Source organism: Plecotus auritus (assembly GCF_963455305.1).
Source record: "Plecotus auritus genome assembly, chromosome: 10".
NCBI lineage: Eukaryota > Metazoa > Chordata > Mammalia > Chiroptera > Vespertilionidae > Plecotus > Plecotus auritus.
In genome coordinates, this window is record NC_137785.1 from 264442 (window position 1) to 278034 (window position 13593).

Genomic DNA, 13593 nt, shown 5'->3' on the forward strand with positions numbered 1-13593 from the left:
TGATGGGAATCACGGATGGGCTGCCTCCCGCACGCCCCCCACTAGGAACCGAGCGCACAACACAGGCATGTGCCCTGACCTGGTTCATATGTCGACATTCGACCTCTGAGCCATGCCGACCAGGCTAACTTTTTATTTTGAAAAGTTCCAGGAAGCCCTAGCTGTTCTGGCTCAGTGGATAGAGTGTTGGTCTGTGGACTGCAGAGCCCCGGGTTCGATTCCGGTCAAGGGCACATACCTGTGTTGTGGGCTTGATTCCCTGTAGGGGGTGTGCGGGAGGCAGCTGATCAATGATTCTCTCTTATCACTGATGTTTCTATCTCTGCCTCCCTCTCCCTTCCTCTCTGAAATCAATAAAAATATATTGAAAAGAAAAGTTACAGGAATAGTTCAATGAACACTTGTAAAACCATCCAGATCCTCAAGTTAACACTTTGCTACATAAGCTTTACCTTTTTTCTCCCTGTCTCAAACACACATACACACACTCTATATTTTACACACATACACACACACTATATTTTACACACACACACACACTATATTTTACACACATACACAATATATTTTACACACATACACTATATTTTACACACATACACACTATATATTTTACGCACGTACACACACTATATATTTTACGCACGTACACACTTACGTATTTCACACACACTATATTTTACACACATACACTATGTATTTTACATACGTACACACTATATATTTTACACACACTATATATTTTACACACGTACACACTATTTTACACGCATACACTATATTTTACACTATTTTGCACACATGCACACACTATATATTTTACACACGTACACACTATTTTACACACATACACTATATTTTACACACTATATATTTTGCACACATACACACTATATATTTTACACACATGCGCACTATATATTTTACACACATACACACACTATATATTTTACACACATACACTATATATTTTACATGCATACACACTATATATTTTACACACATACACACACTGTATTTTACACACACTATATTTTACACACATACACTATTTTACACACGTACACACTTATGTATTTTACACGCATACACTATATTTTACACACGTACACACACTATTTTACACACATACACACTATATTTTACACACATACACACGCTATATGTTTTACACACGTACACACACTAAGAGGATGGAGGGGTGATTACTCACCTAACGAGGCTGTCCTGGGGGAGCAGGGCAGTGCTCTCAAGGCAATCCAGAAACAGCCTCAGCGAGCAGGACAAGGACGGGGTGGGCTTCCGTTGTGAGTAGCCCGTGGAGCTGGGACGAGGGTGGCCTCGCCTTGCTGGGGGCTCGCATGGTTAGAACTTCCCGCCAACTCCAAGGAGAAAGCATTCAGGCTTGGTTATGAGCGTCCCTGGTGTAAGGTGGAAGGAGGTGGCGGGTAGGGAATGGTGCTTGAAAGCTGGCAGCAGTCAATCACCAAAAATGGAGTCAGACTATCACAATGTGTCGTTGGGCGGGTGGCTTTGTTAGGACAGGGCTCACGTCGGTGGCCAGCAGTTCATTTCTGTTAAAGAACGCATCATTTGAACAAGCAAGCACTATCCTGTTTGGTCCACAGAGATGGCAGGAACCTTGGGAAGGGCTTGTGCAGCTGAGGTCTGGCAGCCTTTGATGTCAGCCATTCAGGCACGGGGCCTCAGCGGAGTTCTCTGCAGGGTCATAGAGGCCGGGGATAAGGCCCTGCAGAGGTGAGTGCCTGGGGAAGGAATTCTACCCAATCTTGGCACATCCTGTAAAACTGTTACTTTATGAAGTCTTAACGCACCAGAATCGGGCCAGGTGGGGTCTAGACCAGCTAGACCAGTGGTTATGACCCTATCAGACTCAACACCTGCTTTTTTTATTTTTTATTTTTTATTTTATTTTTTAAAAAAATATATTTTATTGATTTTTTACAGAGAGGAAGGGAGAGGTATAGAGAGTTAGAAACATCAATGAGAGAGAAACATCGATTCAGCTGCCTCTTGCACACTCCCTACTGGGGATGTGCCCGCAACCAAGGTACATGCCCTTGACCGGAATCGAACCCGGGACCTTTCAGTCCGCAGGCCGACGCTCTATCCACTGAGCCAAACCGGTTTCGGCTGTTTTTTGTTTTTTTTTATTAAGGTATTATATGTGTACATATCTTACCATTGCCCCCCCCCCCCACCCCACTCCCATACATGCCCTCACCCCCCAATGTTTTGCATCCGTTGGTTACTCTTATATGCATGCATATAAGTCCTTCAGTTGATCTCTTATTTCCTGCTCACTCTTTATGATCAAGTTTGTAGTGTGCCTTTTATCACCCTGAAAGGAATTTTATAGATAACATTACATATCCACATAATTAAAAAAAATTTCTCAAGTCTTATGTGCAGGTAAAGAGTCAATGAAAGGAAAGTATTAAAATATATGTTTCTGTATTTAAGTGCTTGGGCACAGCTACCCTAGAAGACATAAGAGGCGGTCCCATGTTGGAGACTATAGGTTTGGGTTAAGAGAAATAGGACGGTCAGAATTCATTGTCTTCAGTGCAGTTGAATGAGGTGAGCTATGGGTGGATGCTGCTGGCACAGTGAGCATCGGGGAAGTGGACCCAGACCGGGTGTAGGGAACAGGAAAGGGAGAAGGGCAGTCCTTGGTGGGGGCAGGTTCTGAGTGCTTTACTAGAAGGCGTCCCAGGCTGTCCAGATGAACTGGGTCTTAGCCACCGCGAGTAACCCCCTGTGTTAGGACCTGGAACAGCATCAGGACACGTTATCACAGAAAGTTCTCCAGACCTGAGGTCTCCGCATGTGCTGAGGCAACATTCCGTGGGCCGAAAGCCTTTGATGGCCACGGGGAAGAGAAGGACAGACTGGGGAAATTAGTAATACCGGGCTTCAGAGAAGTGATACGGTGGACATCCAAGGACAGGGTCAGAGGATGGGGAAAACGGGGGTGCTCGCGGCCCTGGCTGGGATGGCTCGGTTGGACATCATCCCATGAACTGAAAGGTTGCCGGTTCGATTGCTGGTCAGGGCATATGCCAAGGTTGTGGGCTGCCTCCTGCACGTCCCCTCTTGGGGAGCGAGCCTGAAACCAGGGCATGTGCCCTGACCGGGAATTGACCTGGTGACCTCTCGTTGCACTGGAGGACACTCAACCAACTGAGCCATACTGGCCAGTCCTACAGCAACATTTTATATGGTCTGTGCTGGATTTATTTATTTTTTTATTAAAAATATATTTTATTGATATTTTACAGAGAGGAAGGGAGAGGGATAGAGAGTTAGAAGCATCGATGAGAGAGAAACATCGATCAGCTGCCTCCTGCACACCCCCCACTGGGGATGTGCCCGCAACCAAGGTACATGCCCTTGACCGGAATCGAACCCGGGACCCTTCAGTCCGCAGGCTGACGCTCTATCCACTGAGCCAAACCGGTTTCGGCTGTGTTGGATTTATTTAAATACACATTTATCATTTCCTTTTCTTTCCTTTTTTTTTGGGGGGGGTGGGGGCAGTGGTATGTTTTCCTGAAGAACAACTTCTCTATTATTTTTAAAAATTATATTTATTGATTTTAGAGAGTGAGAGAGGAAGGGAAAGAGAGAAACAACAGTTTGCTGTTTCACTTACTGATTCATTCATTGGATGAGTCTTGTATGTGCCCTGACCAGAGATGGGACCCATAGCCTTGGCATATTGGGACAACACTCCAACCAGCCGAGCTACCCAGCCAGGGCTTCACTTTTGAACAATTACATATTTGATAGTTTTTCCCTCCACACTTGGAAAGTAACCTGCCATTACCTGCAGGTTTCTGTTTCGCTGTGGAGGGGTCCATCACAATACTTGCTATTTCGTTACCAGCGGTGAGTCTTCTCCCTGCTGGCCTTTACGACTGTCACCGTGCCCTGTCGTCGTGGCTCAGTGGGTTGAATGTCCGTGCACCAAAAGGTCCCTGATCCGATTCCTGGTCAGGGCCTGTGCCCAGGTTGTGGTTTGATCCCCAGTGGTGGGCATGCAGGAGGCAGGCAATTGATGTTTCTCACATTGATGTTTTTCTCTCTCTTTCTCCTTCTCTGCCTCTCCCTTCCACTCTCTAAAATCATTAAAAAAATTTAAAATGTGTCACCTTAGTGTAGAAAAATGTGCACTTATGCTCGGGACTCATGCTTTCTGAGCCTGGATGCCTGCAGGTGGATCCACTGGGTGAGAAATGTGCCCATTTTATGTTTTTACTGCTGCTAGCAGATCACCGACTGGTCGACCACTTCCAATGCTCGCCAACTCTTCCTGCATGACCTGCCCGAGCTTCATGTTTTCATACCTTGTTTTGCTTTATGTTTTTCAATTTATTTATTTATTGATTTTAGAGAGAGGGAGAGAGAAAGAAACGTTGGTTGGTTGCTCTAGTTATTTATGCATTCATTGTTTGATTCTTGTATGTGCCCTGACCGCGGATCATTCCCACAACCTTGGCGTATGGGGACTACACTCTAACCAACTGAGCCACCAGCCAGATCCCTTGTTTTACTTTTACTAGTATGAAGTGTGCATGTTTTCTGTTCTTTTTTTGTTGTTAATCCTCACAAAGGGTATTTTTCCCATTGATTTTTAGAGAGAGTGGAAGGGAGGGGAAAAGGGGAAGAGAGAGAGAGAGAGAGAGAGAGAGAGAGAGAGAGAGAGAGATGGATGTGAGAAAGACACATCCATTGGTTGCCTCCCCTGCATATAACCTGACCTGGGGCCAGGGATCAAGCCTGCAGTCCAGGTACATGCCCTTGACCCAGAATCCATGCATGGGCCAATTCTCTAACCACTGAACCACCGGCTGTGATACGTTTTGTGTTCCTGTAGTTGCACTTTGGTCTTGGGCAGTGTGGCTTAGAGATTGGAACATCATCCATGCACTTAGGGGCCATGGGTTTGATTCCCAGTCGGGACACATATGAGAGGCAGCTGATTGATGGTTCTCTGTCACATCGATATTCCTCTCTCTCCCTTTCTCTCTCTCTCTCTCCCCACCCCCTTTCCTCTCTAAAATCAATAAAAACATATCCTCCAGTGAGGATTAAAAAGAAGTTGCAGTAGCCCTAGCTGGTTTGGCTCAGTGGATAGAGCGTCGGCCTGTGGACTGAAGGGTCCCGGGTTCGATTCCGGTCAGGGGCATGTGCCTTGGTTGCGGGCACATCCCCAGTGGGAGGTGTGCAGGAGGCAGCTGATCGATGTTTCTCTCTCATCGATGTTTCTGGCTCTCTATCCCTCTCCCTTCCTCTCTGTAAAAATATCAATAAAATATATTTTTTTAAAAAAAGAAAAGAAGTTGCAGTAGCCCTAGTTGGTTTGGCTCAGTGGATAGAGCGTCGGCCTGTGGACTGAAGGGTCCGGGGTTCAATTCTGGTGAAGGGCACAGGCCTGGGATGTGGGCTCGATTCCCAGTGGGGGGCGTGCAGGAGGCAGCCGATCTACGATTCTCTCTCATCATTGATGTTTCTATCTCTCCCTCTCTGGAATCAATAAAAAAAATATTTTTAAAAATTGTAGTATATAACCGCGTGAATGATGCTGGGAATGAGCAGATACCAATATTTTCTCCTTCCTCTCTGTGAAGTGCCTCTTTGTATCCTTTACCCATTTTTTTGTTCTGTGAAATTCTTGTTAGATCTCACCATTATCCCTTTGTCTTTTTTATTTCATAATACTGTATCTCCACCTGCCCCTTGTATTTTGATTTTTTTTTAAAGTATGTTTTTACTGATTTTAAGAAGAAAAAAGGAGAGGGAGAGAGAGAGGAAAACATGGATGAGGGAGAGAAACGTTGATTGGCTGTCTCCTGCATGCCTCCCATTGAAGATCTAGCCTGCAACCTGGACATATGCCCTGACTGAGAATGTGAACGGGCGACCTCGCAGTGCATGGAATGATGGTCAGTCATCTGAGCCACACCAGTCAGGGCTGGTGTGTGGGAATTTTTGATGTTGCTATCAGAGTTGTTAATCCTTATCTATATGGTTTTTGCTTATTAAGCCCAGTTGATCTAGGAGTGCCCCATTCTTTTTTTTTTTTTTTTTTTTTTTTATAATATATTTTATTGATTTTTTACAGAGAGGAAGGGAGAGGGGTAGAGAGTCAGAAACATCGATGAGAGAGAAACATCGATCAGCTGCCTCCTGCACATCCCCTACTGGGGATGTGCCCGCAACCAAGGTACATGCCCTTGACCGGAATTGTACCTGGGACCTTTCAGCCCGCAGGCCGACGCCCTATCCACTGAGCCAAACCGGTCAGGGCAAGAGTGCCCCATTCTTGAAAGTATCCGACAGAATTTATTTCATTGTATTGTATCTTTATTTTTTATTTTTAGAGAGAGTGGAAGAGCAAGTGAGAGAGAAACATCGATGTGAGCGTGAAACATTGATAGGTTGCCTCCCTCACGTGCCCTAATCGGAAATCAAACCTGCAGCCTGGGTATGTGCTATGACTGGGAATTGAACCTGCCACCTTTCATGGTACAGGGCGACACTCCAACTATTCTACATAAGTTAAACTTTTATTTTGTGTAGAGGTCTTTATCCACCTGGAATTTAAAAAAAACATATGTGTGTGTGTGTGTGTGTGTGTGTATGTATGTATATATGTATATGTATGTATGTATATACACAGTATATATATATTTTTAGGTAAGGGTCTCTGTATATATACACACAGTATATATATATATATATATATATATATATATATATATATATATATATATATTTATTTTAGGTAAGGGTTTAATTTCATTTTATCTTAAAAATATGTGGCAAGCCAGTTGTCTTGATATCATGAAGTGGAGGGGTGGGAGGGTTGTTAGAGGAGGATCAAGAACGGTGATGACACCAGCAGCCACTACAGAGCACTGTCCCTTCCCCCGCTCCCAGCCAGCCCCAGACGTGATCTGACTCTCCTAGTCATCCTCAGGGTGGTCCCTGACCCTGTGCTGCATCCCCTCCGTGAAGGCGGAACTCTCACCACCAAGCTGGGGCCCAGGCTGTTCGTCAGCACTGTTGCACGCACATTGTGAAGTTGAGGCTTTGAAGGCGTGTGCTGCTTGTTGTCCGGGCAGTGGGTGCTGGAGACTGGCAAACAGTGGCTGGGAAGTGTTCCAGTGTGAGCAGTGACACCTGGTTTCCCCGGTCCCAGGCTAAACCTGGTGGTGATATTTAGTCCAAGTACCGTTCCTCCTGCCTGTTCTTTAGGAGGATGAAAATGCTCTGTAGCCATGGCTGGTTTTGCTCAGTGGATAGAGCGTTGGACTGCAGACTGAAGGGTCCTGGGTTCGATTCCAGTCAAGGGCACATACCTGAGTTGCAGGCTTTATCCCCAGTTGGGGACGTGCAGGAGGCAACTGGTCGATGATTCTCTCTCATCATTGATGTTTCTATCTCTCTGTCCTCCTTTCCTCTCTGAAATCAATAAAAATATATTTTAGCCGAAACCGGTTTAGCTCAGTGGATAGAGCGTCAGCCTGCAGACTGAAAGGTCCCAGGTTCGATTCCGGTCAAGGGCATGTACCTTGGTTGCGGGCACATCCCCAGTGGGAGGTGTGCAGGAGGCAGCTGATCGATGTTTCTCTCTCATCGATGTTTCTAGCTCTCTGTCCCTCTCCCTTCCTCTCTATAAAAAATCAAAATATATTAAAAAAAAAAAAAAATATATATATATATATATATTAAAAAATAAAAGTTTCCTTGTGTTTTCCCTTTAAAAAGCAAATTAGAAAAATGCTCTGTAGCTCTCTCTGACCCTGTTCTTCTCCTCATCCCCTGATTCTCAGTTTATCCCCCCCCCCTTGTACAGATATGAATTTGAGAAAGAAAACAAGTAAAAGAACACACCCATATCCCTGCCTGTCACCATTTTTTATTATTCTTGAAGACATAGCTCCATGTACTAAAGTCTGTCTTTTTCCTTCTTCACTTTTCAGCCTGCAACACGAGACTGAAAATGACAGCTCAGAATATTCCTGAGGAAGCACTCCCGTGTGACGTGGAAATGGAAGGATTTACAAGAGAGGGTCCCCATTTCACCATCCCAGGTGACAGGTGGGACTGTAAGAACTGGGAGGGACACCTGAGACAATTAGCTTTAACTCGGGAAAAGCCAGGAGCTCCGGAAGTAATTTGTGAGTATCCTGGACTTGGGAGGCCTTTGAGCGCCAGCTCTGACCTTCCAGTATCTCGGAAGATTCCCACAACAAATGGTTTTCATGTACGTGACTCAGAGGTTACGCGTTTGGATTGTGACCCAGCTTTACACAGTCCTCAGAGAAGTTGTATCGCTACAAGAACTGGTGACAGTGTTGCCTGTGAGAAAGCCTTCTGCCATTCCGTGGAAGTGATTCAACACCTGGGAAGAAATCCAATGAGAGAGAAGCTCTATAAATACCCTGAAAGTGTTGAGTCTTTCAACCATTTTACCGCCCTTGGTGAACAAAAGCTAACACAAAGAGGGAAGAAACTGTATGAAGGCAAGGACTTTGGGGACATCTTTACCTTGACCTCATCTCTTAATGAAAGCAGGAGAAGTCACCCTGGGGAGAAGCTGTATAAATGTACGGAATGTGGCAAGTGCTTCAAACGGAACTCTTCCCTCATCTTGCATCACCGAACTCACACTGGAGAGAAACCTTACACGTGTAACGAGTGTGGAAAATCCTTCTCCAAGAACTATAACTTGATTGTGCATCGAAGAATCCACACAGGAGAGAAGCCCTACAAATGCAGTAAGTGTGGGAAAGCCTTCAGTGATGGGTCAGCTCTGACACAACACCAGAGAATCCACACCGGGGAGAAACCTTACGAATGCCTAGAATGTGGAAAAACCTTCAACCGAAACTCATCCCTGATTTTGCATCAAAGAACTCATACGGGGGAAAAACCGTACCGATGTAACGAGTGCGGGAAGCCTTTCACAGACATCTCCCACCTCACCGTGCATCTCAGAATCCACACTGGGGAGAAGCCCTATGAATGCAGCAAGTGCGGGAAGGCTTTCCGGGATGGCTCGTACCTCACCCAGCACGAGAGGACTCACACCGGAGAGAAGCCCTTTGAGTGTGCGGAGTGTGGAAAATCCTTCAACCGTAACTCGCACCTCATCGTGCACCAGAAAATCCATTCTGGGGAGAAGCCCTACGAGTGTAAAGAGTGTGGGAAGACGTTCATTGAGAGTGCTTACCTCATCAGGCACCAGAGAATTCACACTGGCGAGAAGCCCTATGGCTGTGACCGGTGTCAGAAACTTTTCAGGAACATCGCTGGCCTCATCCGGCACCAGAGGACTCATACTGGTGAGAAGCCCTACGAGTGTAGCCGGTGTGGCAAAGCCTTCCGGGACAGCTCCTGCCTGACCAAGCACCAGAGAATTCACACCAAGGAGACCCCGTACCAGTGTCCAGAGTGTGGGAAGTCTTTCAAACAGAACTCTCACCTTGCAGTACATCAGAGACTCCACAGCAGGGAGGGTCCCAGCCAGTGTCCTCAGTGTGGGAAAGTGTTCAGAAGGAGCTCAGCCCTGGCCCGACATCAGAGGACACACCCTGGAGAGAAACCCGTGGAAGCATAATGGATATGGGCACACTCGTTTCCTGAGTGCCCTCGAACACTTGGTGAGGGAGGGTGTCTTCAAGGGTGGCTCCTCCCAGTCAGTACAAAGTAATTGTTTTTAATTTGAGTGATGAAATCTTTGTGTGTGTGTGTGTGTGTGTGTTTAACTTATTGATTTTTTTTTTTTTTTTTTTAGAGAGAGAGACACTGATTTGTTGTTCCACTTAGGCATTCATTGCTTGATTCTTGTTATGTGCCCTGACCAGGGATTGAACCTGCAACCCTGGTGTATTGGGATGATGCTCTAACCAACTGAACTACCTGTCCAGGCCCAAGAAATTATTATTATTATTATTATTATTATTATTATTATTAAGGAAAAAAGTAAGTCACCTGCAATGCCACCCTCTGGGATAATCATCATTAGTATTCCGGTGGCCACCCTTTCCCCGATCTCCTTATGTGTACGTAATTCTGCATGTATGGGGTCCCGTCACACATGTGGCTTTTACATATAGAAACTTACTTTTAAGTGTTTCTCTTCCCTATCCGGTAAATGGAACGTGAGGCATTCCTTACCCATATTATTAAGTTGGTACATTAGGAACTCCAGGAGGGAACCCAGGATGCTGCTAAGTGTGGCAAAGGCTTCAGGGATGCTCACCCTACCCTGTACGGAACATGATACACTGGAATAAAACCTTTGGAAAGTCAGGAAGGCGCTTCTCTGGAGACACTCAGCTGCTCCTGCGTTAGCGTGCGTAAACTGGGGAGAACCTGTGAATGTGTTCCGTGACCCATCAGCCCGACGAATCCTTGGAATGGGGAGTGTCTGCCTGTTGTACGGAAGCAAACCCTTGGCAGGATCGAGTGCGATCCGTGAGAGCAGCCTTCAGCAGGATCGGTATTGCCTCGTCTCGATCAGCAGTGAAGCTCCACGCCGCAGCAGGCACAGAATTCAAGGAGGTTACTGTTCGGATGTATCCCCGCCTGCTGGGTGCTGAGGACTCGTTTCAGAAGAGGCCCTTGGAGACAGATGTTGCTTGTGGATGAACAGTGACATTATCCCGCTTAACCATTTGTACGCCATAAGCGTCTATAGATGCAAGGGACGGACCTTTTTTAGTTAAATTCAAAATATCGTGGCAGTCAACTGGTTAAGGAAAGACTGAGCACTAGGGACGGGTGCCGGCTGCTGTCGAAGTGTGAGGCGCTGCTCTAGTCGTTGAACCAGAATGACTGAGTTGGTATGTTTACCTCTTACTGTTCACTTAGGACACTTCCGATTTGTTCGGTCCTGGACCATAATTACAAAGGTTTTGTTGCCTTATTGAAATGTTACAATGGGGCAGGCAACAACAAAAAATGACACGAAGTAGAAGATTTGCCATGTGAAGATGGGTCTACATGTGGATGTTGTTCATGGAGAAATAAATGTGGTTTTCTTAGGGAACTGCAATTGTGTGTGATTTTTTTTTCTCTCTCTCTGTTACAGGTCATACATTGTTGCTGTAATAATTTCAAAAATAATACGAAGGCCCCAGGACATGATAAGTTTCTTCTTAGGAACTTGGATTGTGAGGGGTGTCACTGTGGAGGAGAGGGTGGGCCTCAGGGAATGAGGAGGAGGAGGCTACGGAGAGGTGAGGGAGGCCTGGGAACGTCCTGCCCGCGGCAGGTGGCCGAGTGAGAGCCGCTTAAACGGCCCTGGCATCGCATCAAAGCTGGGGGGGTTCGACTTGCTCCTGCAGAGCCAGAGTCACAGTGAAGGCCACTGAGGCCATTAGGCTAGGGCAGCCCTAGCCAGTTTGGCTCCGTGGAAAGAGCATCGGACTGTGGACTGAGGGTCCCAGGTTCGATTCTGGTCAGGGCACGTGCTAGGTTATGGGCTCAATCCCCAGGGTGGAGGAGCAGTGCAGGCGGCAGCCAATGATTCTCATCACCGATGTTTCTATCTCTCTCTCTTTCTCCCTTCCTCTCTGAAATGAATAAAAACATATTTTTAAAAAAATAAGGCTGGGATTGATTTGTGTGGTCATAAGCTGCTAAGTTTGTGGTCATTTGTTCCTGCAACAATAAAAAACTTACAGCCTTGAAGAAAATCCCCACCTGCCCTTTCCCCTTCCCTTCTGGTCCACCTCGCCCTCTCTGGCCTGCTTCCACCGAACTAGGAAAGCTCTCCCCCTGCAGAGGCCCGTGCTCTGGAGACACTAAAACTAAAGCACCAGGCTCTATAGCCGGTGTGGCTCAGTGGATAGAGGGTCGGCCTGCGGACTGAAGGGTCCCAGGTTCGATTCCGGCCAAGGGCACATGCCTGGGTGTGGGCTCGATCCCCAATAGGGGGCATGCAGGAGGCAGCCGATCCATGATTCTCTCTCATCATGGATGTTTCTATCTCTCTACCCCTCTCCATTCCTCTCTGAAATCAATAAAGGAATATATTTTAAAAAATAAATAAATAAAAATAAAAACTAAAGCACCAGGGCTCACAGCCGGAGCTGCAAGAGGCTCATGGGCTGTGAGGGGCCCAGTGCCTCGTCCCACAAGCCCCTCCTGACTCACGGGGCTAGTTTGTGTTTCTGTTTTTATTTTGTTTTATTTTTAAATTTACTTTTATTGATTTCAGAAAGGACGGAGAGAGAGAGAGAAACATCAATGATGAGAGAGATCCACCAATCCGCTGCCTCCTGCACAGCCAACACACATTTTCTCGTCCTCTTCTTGGGCATTAACTGGCCTGCCATCTCATGGATACACAACGCGTTGTAATTGTTTATCTTCCTTGCCGGACTGTAAGCACCCTGCTCTGAAAAAAATTGGAAATAAAGCAATTGCATCCAGCCCCACCTGGTGCAGCTGAGCATCAACTTATGAACCAAGAGTTCATGTTTGATTCCCAGTCATGGCACATGCCCAGGTTGCAGGTTTGATCCCCAGTAGGGGATGCGAGAAGGCAGCCGATGGATGATTCTCTCTCATCATAGATATTTCTCTCTCTCTCCCTCTCCCTTCCTCACTCTGAAATCAATGAAAAAGTATTTATTAAAAAAGTTATATCCAGAATCTCACCTGTCACCAGCAATCAGTAATGTCTCAGAGAATGTTTTCCAATTCAATCAACAAACATTTGATGAGCATCCCCGATGTCAGAACGCCAGTCCCCAGGATAGGCTGGGAGCATAGCCGTATGTCCAGCCTCATGGAGCTGTTCGGCTAGAGAGCGAGATGGGCATGTATCAAACAATCACAAAAACATTCATGTGAAATGTAGTTGGGAAAAGAACCGACTTTTTTTGGTTTTGTTATTGTCTGGCATTGCATCAAAGCTGGAGGGTTTTTTTGTTTGTTTGTTTTTTAATTTATTGATTGTTTTACAGAGAGGAAGGGAGAGGGACAGAGAGTTAGAAACATCCATGAGAGAGAATCATGGATCAGCTGCCATCTGCACGCCCCCCACCACTGGGGAGGGGGAGCCCGCAACCCCGGCCCGTGCCCTGACCTGGAATGAACTGTGACCTCCTGGTTCATAGATGGACGCTCAATCACCGAGCCACGCCGGCCAGGCCTCCATCTTCATTCCTAGGTCGTCTTCATCTCCCCAGTTCTGGGTGGGACCCCTTTCCGGTGACCCTGTCTCTGGGTCTCTATCCAGGCCTGGGTTTCCCCTCCTGAGTCTTTCTCCGGCTCCCAGACTCCGGGTCTCCCCGTCCTGCCTCACCGACTCTGGGTCCTCACGCACCTGTCGCCCTGGCCCCCCATCTCGGCGCCTCTTTCTCTCCGTGTCCCTTCCGGTCCCCCTGCCTGGCTCTCTCCCCAAAGTGGCTGCGCCATTCTCTTGTTTACCACGTTGCCGTGGTATCCATAGTGACGCATGCGCGCAGGGATTGGCGAGGCGCCGCCGCTGATTGGCTATCTCCCAGACGCGCGTCCTCGTCCCCACCCGGTCCGCGGAGGACGCCC

The 13593-nt window shown here is 46.8% G+C and overlaps 1 protein-coding gene across 1 annotated transcript; it reads left to right on the forward strand.

The window, feature by feature from the left end:
- Positions 1 to 8034: 8034 nt before the first annotated feature.
- ZNF329 (zinc finger protein 329) lies at positions 8035 to 11084 on the forward strand. Its single transcript, XM_080643636.1, has one exon. It carries the CDS (start codon positions 8081 to 8083, stop codon positions 9650 to 9652), a length of 1572 nt encoding a protein of 523 aa, XP_080499762.1. The 5' UTR covers positions 8035 to 8080; the 3' UTR covers positions 9653 to 11084.
- The last annotated feature ends 2509 nt before the right edge of the window (positions 11085 to 13593 follow it).